The following is a 9,977-nucleotide window of genomic DNA, read 5'->3' as shown; positions in this document are numbered from 1 at the left end:
TTTTAAACTTGAAGCCACAATATCCACAGCACAACAATGATCCTGCCAACCAGCTTTCATTTCAGCAGGAGGGAAATGCTGAAACAAGGTGGATGCAGTCACAGATACTCCAATCATTGCTGATGGAAGACTTCAAAATACACCGTAAAAACTGTAAAAAAATTTTACGACTGGGCACATTGGAACTCAGCACTTGTACAGGATGGGACGTTTTTAGTAGTTAGTAGTTTTCAGGAGATATAAAGGAAGGAAAGGACTCTCATGCTTCAGGTTCATAGTCTTGATACTCTTCCTAATGAGGAGAGCAGAAATCAGCGCTACTAGTATTTTAGATAAATACATCCTACTTTCACTGCTTGTTCTAGTCCTAGTGGATTCAATGTCAAAATATTACGGATTTTCATACGATCAGGATCTTGCCATTTATCATTATTTTGTCACATCTTCCAGATACTGTACCTTACAAGCTCTGGTATTTACAGGAGAATTACACTTTTACAGTGGCTAACATGCCATCCAGCTGATGTTGCCAGGAACTCACGAGGCCACCCATGGCAATTAACTTGGAGAGGTAGGAGGACCACCTCTGGGCTGCACAGCACACCAGGTGCTGAAGATACTCATATGAGTCAGTCAATCATTTAATGTCTGTTTAACTACGGGTACATGAGCAGCCCCCATAATTTCAGTGATTTTCAAGGTGTTAGCGATCAAGTGTGCCTTTAAGTCTTTTACCGGATCGTGGCCTAAATGTTTTATATCTCTCATTTTAAGCCTAATTATCTGTGCTACTGTAAAACTGCCACTCCAACTACCAATGCATCACACCAGATATTGTAGTAATATTTTAGATAGCGGGCGCATGAAAAACAACAAAATGATTTGCTCCCATAATTGCATTAACGTAAGAGTATAATAACGAATTATCGTGTTTTACAAAGCATGATGCTTTGATAAATGGCCAAGCTATTAAAACAATCTATGAAGGTGCAATTTTTCACATATTCCCTATCAAACATAAGAAAAAGATACAAGTTTACTGCTGATTACTCAGAACACTGGCACAAATGTTTTGAAACACACAGAATATTTTCTCACTAAACTTCCTTACTATCAAGAAAGCAATGGATTTTCTGATTCCCAGCACTATACCTCTGGGACATCTTGGCCAAAGAGACTGTATTTCTGCTGTGCCCTTGCAGCTCGGAGCACCAGCCTGTTCCAGGCTAACACAACTCAAAGCATGCAGCCCCCTCCAGTGCCCTTCTCCTGGGTGTATTCACAGCAAATACCACAACAGATTTACCTCTGGAGGCATTTCGTAAGCCTCATTCTCAGGATCCACAGGAACATCTGTATTATTCACCATTCCCTCCTGCAGGAAGCCTTCTTCATTCTACATTCAAAACAGGGAAAGAAAAGTGACAGACTGTAACTGCTTGCCTCGTAATTTACGCTAAAGTGTGTCTTTCTTCCCCATCAGTGGTTGGCTTCTTGGCCTGTCCTTTGGTTGTGGGGTGATGCAAGGGGTTGTGGAGAGCTAGAGAACATCAGCTCCAGAGTGATCTTCATGTTCTACAGGGTATTCATGGGAACGACTGCTATCATCTTTCTGAACAACTGAAGTGCTGATATCCCATTTCTCTCTTGCCTCGGACAGACCAAGAAGTCAATCTGAACAAAAGAACAGCACCATCACTGACTTGCTGAATATCTTTGGAAAATATTTCAATCCCACAGAAAATACTTGGGTCAAGTCATGAAGCAAACCAAGACAAGGCTTTTGCTCCTTAAGAAACCGATCTAGGAAACAGTCCCACACAAATTGTTTAAACTGGTTATCACAATATTTTCTATTTAGCTACTTGGGGAATACAGTCACAGGTATGCAAATGTAATTGTAAAAGCAGGTCAAAAGAACCGGCTAGTATCAAGACAAACAAATGAAATAGTCATTCAATTATATATTTTTTAATGTTATAGACACATCAATCCTCTCATAAATCATTGTTTATTTTACAGTTTTAGCCTTTTCACAGTACATTTCAAAGTGGCCAAAAAAGGGATAACTATTATAACTCAGAATATTGCATGCTGTTTTTTCCCTTTGGTTTTAGAACCTAATTATACTGGGAAAAGCTTTTTTCCTTTAATGGCTCACACCTCTACATGCTTTCTTACGTCAACCAGCATGTCACTCTATGCAGTACTAGTACATGATACATGGCACTACCTGATACCCAGTTTCTTACACTTTTTTCTGGGCATCTCTTATTGTCCAACTCTAACCATTCTATGATTATATGAGTATAGAACCGTTTCTATTTTATATAGAAATTTTCATAACAGCCTCTTGGAATTAATGGGATTCCACTTCCTGAATAAGGCTACTTAACTGTTGTGCTATAGATACTATTTACCCTCTGAAGCAAATACGAATTATAAAGGAAAAAAAACATGCCAATTGAGCCAATTCCCATAGCAGCTGTTACTACAGAAGTTCACAGAGAAGAAACCTGCGTTTTGCCACAACATAGACTGCTGGAGTTTGTCCTGAACTGTAAGAAAATTGATATGAAAGCAGGCAGAGTAGCTCAGTGGAACTATTGTGACCATGCTGATTTATAACAGTTGCCAATCTAGACAGAAGTGCACTAAAAAAAACAATTACAGACACTCAGGAAGAAATTAACTTAAAAAAAAACCCCTGCGGGCTGGTAGCATAGACAGAAATACAAAATTAAGTCACAAACCAGACTAATGAGGTAATTCTTCAAAGTCTGCAATTTATAGGATAGTGATGCTAAATTAATTTTAGGATATAGATAAAATTAGGATAAGAGAAGCTAAACCTGAAACTCACCTCTGTGAGTTTAACACAAAATAGAAAATCATACACAAAGCAGGTGGCAGTAAACCCTCTTTACCTTCACACAGAATTTATCACGCTTTGGCTGTTCACCTTTTGCCACCTATCAGCTCACTCTATGGCTTAACCAGATGACCTTAGCCATAACACTCTGTTCCTCACTTGCTGCATCTCTCAATGCACAAATTGTGACTTTATCTGCCAGATATGAATCCACTTCTTCCTCGGTTTGGTCACCTTTTCTGGCACTGCTGCATATGCACGTACACATGTTTTTCACCCTCGTCATCAAAGCCCATGGTGTGCAGGACTTATTTCCATAATGTGCATTCTTCTCTCTAGCTCTTACTTCAGACTTTAAAAGGTCCAGTATGAAGATATCTGGTCCCATTGCTTCTCAGTGGGGCCAGATATGCGTCTTCCTTTAGAGGTAAACAGTATAGTCCGTGTGGAGTCAATGCCTGCTATCAGTTAGCACTCTGTGCTGCTCTATGGCATAGATAACATGGACAAATTCCAAAGGTCAAGGGATGCCGATGAATAATGTTGCTAATATCTTTATTTAGGCCTGTGTCTTCCAGAAGAACTAGTAATTTTGGGTGTTCAACATGACAGGTAACTTTTCAAGCATGAAATTACCAAAAAAACTGGGCCCAATTACAGTTCTGCCCCAATTTATCGAAACACTCAAGCTCCTAAGATTCTTTGATATGAAATATTTAATTACCCTAGCTTCTAAACAAATTTTTAGGAGTATTTATGCCTATTCGCTTTTATGAGAGGTAGCATCAATCGCTATCAGCTTGGACTGAAATAGCTAAATAATGTGTGCGATGCAAATTTTAAAGCTGTTACTGTGCACTCCTGTTTAATCCAAAATATTATTTAATTTCTGCTTCCCCCTATCATTAAGGAACAGCTTCGGCTAACAATCGGTACATCAAGTAAAACTGTGCGTAAATCAGTCTCGAGGTTGCACGAGGAAGAAAGCATGCAGCTTAACGTTATCTGTAGCAGGAAAACAGATGGCAAGTGAAACTGCCAGAACCATTGGTAACAATGATGAAAAAGGTTTGCCAGTCAAATTTCAAAGAAGAGCTTCAAAGCTCGAATGCTGTTTGTTTGTTAGGAACCTCTGCCACGGGTCTGGACTGTCCATCAGGATTACAGAGACACAATGCCTAAAAAAGGCTGAATTTATCATCTTCCCAAGTTCCGTCAAGGAGTTCAGGATGGAGATTCCTCTACAGTTTGAAATAAAACAATCAGCAGCACTAGTAAAATACAACATCAATCACAACACCAATATTTTTCCAAATTAAGCAAATCATAACCCATACCAAACCATCAAGGGAACTGTTTGCCTAGGAAAGTCTTATCACCTTTGTCCAGACGCAAACAGGAACACGAACACCGCCTGTGACAACCTTTCATGTTGATGTCACTGCAGTTCAGATGAGAATGACATTTCCTAAGGTCATGTTTGTTCCATTTAAATGTGTAGCATAGGTGACCACATCATTTTTAATGGTTTCTCCCTCTACTCCCGATGTATCATCCCTCCAAAGTTAGGCTATCACAAAAGTAAACAAGCACTTCCAGTAATAGAGAGCCATCTAAGGTACACCTTATATCATTATTTACCTGCTTTAAAACAAAGAAATGCAATTTTGTGTTTTCGTGGTCAACAATTCCATATCCTAATTCAGTTACTGAGGAGGAAAAACACCCAATAGGCCAATTCTTGTCTTAGTATGAAAGACATTTTTTTCTCTTGAAGCTGCAACCCCTATTAAACCATATAGAAGGGCATTTCCAGAGAGAAAGCTTTTTATTAAAAGATCTGAAAAGCTAAACAAAGGCTTCTCAGACATGAAGTCAGTTTTTAACTGGGGAGCTCTTTTGCAGGGAAACCGCTTTAAAAAGGGGAAATTGCAACTCATGCAATAAAACAAGGTGTTAAAAGAATGGCGAGGAGAGGATGTCTGCTTGTCCCCTGAGGATTCTCTTAAGAAAAAGCAAATGCCCACCTTTTATTTCTATGTCTCCAGAGTCTCATGCTCTCCAGTCCCATATTATGGAAACCAAGCTTTTGTGGCTAGCCGGAGCAGAGCACACCATGCTGCCATTCCCAGGTACCAATGGCGGTGTCAGTTTGGGCTGTCAGCACTCCTGCCTGCCTTGACAGATCTTCATGACTATCAGACTTGCACAGCCCAGGAGTGGTGCTATCAGGCTACCTCGCAAGCCCACCCACACCTTCCCTGGGAATGAACAGCTACGGTGTACGCTTTCCCTCCCAAGGGAAGAGAGAGGCTGCACGCTCATATTTGGTCAAGCAACTTATGTCATTTCATAAACAAAGGGGAGACTGCGTCCCATCATTGTAAATCCATACATTTGCATGACCCCAGGCGCCAGTTCTGACTCAAGGAACAGGTACAAAATAACTGGTATAAAAGAGTGGCAAGATGTGACAAGATGTGAAGTAGAACTTATTTGCTGCAGTGGCTCCAAAATGTTGACTCCTCCTCCTTTGCTATGGGAATGAATCCTGCTAAGCTGTGCACGCGATGGTGTCAAACGACCCACTTTTGCAATAAAATAGCAATCAAACTAATTAAAAAGTCTTCCTGAAGACCTGACCCTGTTTAAATTACAGAGTATTTGCCAAAACTTCAGGCCTAATCATTTTACCAGGAAAATGTCACCAAATGGGTTTCTAATATTTCAATGATTTTGGTGAAAATCACACCTGTTCTTCCCCTTCACCCTCTTTTCCCCCTCATAACACCTTTGGTGGAAGAGGAAAGACTGTTTAGATTCCCTACACATGGAAAACAGACTGAGTGGTCTGCTCATGGTACCACACTTATGTCAGCACCATGGTGAAATGTCACTTTCAGGAGTGTGCATTCAGTTCCCTCGGTGAAGTGTCTTTGAATGCCAACTTATGGCCATCAGAAATAAATTATTTCATCTCAAGTCACGGAGAAAAGCAACTTCAAAAGGAAGCATTGTAATTGCAATTTAACAGCTCACCTAAGTGTTATAATTTACTATCTCTCTGACTAGTAATACGTTTTTTCTTCCCATTATGAATGCTGAAGGAGTCTTACAGTCGTGTATATTCTCATGATTACTGGCAACTAATTCCTTCTGGAGTGATTCCATATTCTAAAATTAATAAACCAGGCTATTGAAGTGTCAGCTCTTAAAATGTTGATACTGGCAAAAGGAGATCACTCTGGAAGTCACTTCCACTAATCACAGAGGTCAGAAGGCACCTCAGGAGATCATCTAGTCCAATTTCCCAGCTCAGAGCAGGGTCACCTAGAGCAGGTTGCTCAAGGCCGTGCCTAGTTGGGTTTTGACCATCCCCACAGATGGAGACTCCACAATCTTGCTGGATAACCTGGTCCAGTGTTTGACTGCTCACACAGCGAAAAAGCTTTTTATTACATTTAAATGGAGTTTCCTGCATTTCAGTTGGTGCCTACTGCCTCCTGCCATTTCACTGGGCACTGTTGAAGAGTCTGATCATCCCCATAAGGCATTTATACACATTGATACATTCTCCCCTTAAACTTTCACATTCATGTCATTTCACACTTGCCTATTTTCAGTCTGTTCTTGAGACCTCTATGAAATTTCCTATGCAGATATTGTGAGAGTATTTTTTCTCTACTAGAAAGCTCTACTGTCCAAAATCAATTATATACATAAAAATAAAGTCAGGCTTGCCGCAAACACCTAATAAATTAATGTCACATGAGAAGTCATAGTTAATTTCAAGAAAAATAGATTACTAGAAACTCAATGAGCTCTGGTCACACCACATCACTTGCCAGTCTGTTATTGAGTCTTTTATAATTATTGACTAGCCAAGATAAGAGGCACTATGGAAAAAGCAGTGCATTAGAATAGGCAAAAAACTGGTTTACAAGACAATTTTAGTATACCTTTTTGCAAAGACCTTTAAAGTCCCTTTTGGAAAGACCTTTGAGACCCCCAATAAAATATTACATGCAAAACATTTTTAATGTAGTGCAGTTTGTTGTATGTACACACCAGCTGGTACCTGGGGGAGCTGGAAATAAAAATAAGAATGTAAAAGGAAAAATTAAAAAATCACATCCAATAACATTATTACCTTGCAAACTGACCATGTATTGATAGATTAGAATAAGGTTGATATTGCCTTTCACTGTATTTCCTAGCACTGTGCACACCAAGGACAAAACTGGCAGAGAGGTGGGCTGTGATTCTTGGTGAACAAGCCCAAGCAGTGCTTTCCCAACTCAACAACAGGAAGGACAGTCCCAATAAGTCCCAACAGGGAATTTGACACTCCCCAATCTCATCAACTGGTGTGAGTAGTTCATCCAGAGAAGAAGCCATGGCTGCTTCCTGCCTGCCTGATAGCCACGGTCATGTACATCTCTGTGAGCCCGGAGATTAAGTCTAGCCCAGTACTCATGAATTATTGAATTTGGTGTTGTTACACTCTGGCTAATTGTACTCCTAATCTGTCTTTATCACCACACCATCATTTAGAGATAAATTGTTTATCCCTAAAGCTGTTGGTCCCGTGCCTGTTATTGCATCCCAAACCTATAAATCAGCAGGGCTGCCTTAAGCCCTTACAACTGGTAACTGGATATCCCTTCAGCCTGACTAAATCCATTTCATTTTGGAATTATGCATCCTGTAAGAACTTTGTTCAGGAACTGTCATTCATCACATGGTGGAGCTTAAAGAAAAATTTTGGGATTTCTTTTGCGTACCTTCAGTGCAGTTGTTATGCATACTGTTCAAATTCACCTCCTGCTACAAGTTGAAAAGCAATTTGCTGTGCCAATGGTCTTAAAAGTCCCCTTTGAAAAGAAAATAATTAGTATTTTTTCTTCTCCACCAAATATCAGGGTACTTAGGGGTTGGATATTTGACCTAAGTGAACAAATAACTGTTCCATCTGGTAACTTATTTTTTATAGATATTTTGAGCATAAAGCCCAACTTACCCAGAGGGAGAAAACTCCTTGAACAAAACAGCAAATTCCCAACAACATGCAAACCAAAGATGTGCTAAAATGGCCTCAGTTTACTTACTTTACTAGCCCTAAGGTATTAAATATGTGGTGCTGACTGGTTATAGCTGAGCTGCCAGTTCAGCTTAGGATGCTCTAAAGCTCCCGCTCACTCATCGCAGTAGTCAGTGCTCCAGGCCTCAGCTGTGACTGACAAAGCATTAGCAGCAGTCCAGTGGGTTTACTCTGGAGATACAGGGGGGAGACATATCTGTGCACTAGCTAGAAAGAAGTAAACTGTTTTAATTATGCCTAAGCTAAACACCTAAGTGAAGGAAATTATGAGAAAGCATTATGTGTGAAGGAAACTATTAACTATTCCAGTGCACAACTCATTAAGAGTACCGATAAAGAAATGGGACTACCACCCACCTTCTTAAATGGAGAGTGGAAGTGAAGAGACATTTAATTAAACAAATAAATGTCAGCACGATGACATAACAACTCCAATGAAAGGCTAACATAGAGCCTGCAAATGCTCTTCAGTTGGCAATGCCAAAAGTGAAAAAAATAAAGACTGAGGCCTATGGAGAGAGGAACAAACATGAAGACTAAGTGTCTGCAGGTACAGGTCCATCTTGGTGTCTATAAATAGCTGGAAATGCTTGCTGTTTACAACAATTTATGAATTTATGCTGTACATTCCTAGGAAAAAAATAATCAATACAACACAGATTGTGTATCTTTTTGTTTCCTTCCTTTAAAAATCCCCATTTACCATTACTTGTAAAGATGAGACTTGACTCAGTTCAGAGTATAACAGGAACATTTCTGTGAGCAATCAACTTTCCTCAAACTCAGATTAATGTTTTACATTAACCAGGCTGGTAAATTACCTAATTAGAGCTGCTGGTACGTTGTTATTTGCTGATAAATGGATGTGGATTACACGGAGAACCCGCCCATAGCCCAGGTCAGACTAGCAGGTCATACAAGTTCTAAAGTGATGGACACGTGCATTAATTACAGGTGACTTAAAATAACAGGTTGCCTAGGGGCTGAGTCAATGTGCCATCAGTAACACATGTAAATGCATCCAGAACACACAGTCCTTTCAGCTTCATCCTTTTCAGCCTTCCAAATCTATAGTGATAGTGAAAACCCTACAAGTAGGGAAAGAAAAAGCTAGAGTTTACGATTTAGAAATACTGAAGTAATTTCTAATTGCGAAATAATGGGAATGATACATGCTAACTAAACATCACACCAAAGGGATGTGCTCACAGCTCTGCCTCACTTGGCATTCACCTGAACAAGCTAGAGAAGCATAGGTCAATAAAAACATTTTAGGGTAATCGATCTGCTGGAACAATACCCACTATCAACATTGTGATTTACATTCTCAAACCTGAATTTTCATGGTGCAGTTTCACAGAAATCTTGAGTCCAGCAATACCACTATTTTCAATAAAGATTTAGAAAAACAATCAAGGACTGTGCTTAACTGTACACTCGGTCTTATGCATTAAGATGGGACAATAAACAGCCTGAGTTTATTTTATTATTACTACATAATTCAAAGATACCTTGACAAAACTGAGTAAATGACTGAAATAAATAAGATGCAGCTCAACAGGAAAAGGTGTTAATAAACTGCACTTTGGCACTCAGCAAATGAAAGAGGAAGGGCAAACGGTGCACAGAAAAGAATTACAAAGTCAAAGAATAACACACGCCAGCAATATCACGTTACAGCAAAAATGGCAAGCCATTCTCTCCTGTATTAACAAGGCCTGTGAGGTAATGTGCTCGGTCTAATGGAGATCAAGGGCGCCTTCTCCTGAACACAGAATTCAGTTTACACAATGCACTTTGCTGGGGATGTTGGAAGATCCCAAAGGAGAATGATCGCATCCTAGAACAGAGAGGAAAGATGAAGGAACCTGTCAGGAAAGCATAAGTGAACTAGGTTTATATAATCTTAAAGGAATCACCTTCATTAGAAGTCTTTAAGAACAGCCTGGCCCTACATCTGTCAGGAGCTCCATGGGATTCACTAAACCCATCTGTTCCCCTGCA

At 39.8% G+C, this 9,977-nt stretch overlaps 1 protein-coding gene across 2 annotated transcripts in view; it reads right to left on the bottom strand.

Moving 5' to 3' along the window:
• Positions 1–259: 259 nt before the first annotated feature.
• Positions 260–9,977, bottom strand: part of SNCA (synuclein alpha) — a 68,567-nt gene continuing 58,849 nt past the window's right edge. For both annotated transcript variants that reach the window (XM_074147624.1, XM_074147625.1), the window contains 2 exons: positions 1,307–1,396; positions 260–292 (listed from right to left, as the gene is read on the bottom strand). In XM_074147624.1, coding sequence (XP_074003725.1) covers positions 260–292; positions 1,307–1,396 — 123 coding nt within the window. The remainder of the gene's footprint in view (positions 293–1,306; positions 1,397–9,977) is intronic.

The sequence above is a fragment of the Numenius arquata genome, chromosome 5 (assembly GCF_964106895.1).
Source record: "Numenius arquata chromosome 5, bNumArq3.hap1.1, whole genome shotgun sequence".
NCBI classification, from domain to species: Eukaryota; Metazoa; Chordata; class Aves; order Charadriiformes; family Scolopacidae; genus Numenius; species Numenius arquata.
The sequence above is the reverse complement of the archived record's forward strand: the minus strand, read 5'-3'. Positions and strand labels throughout refer to the sequence as shown.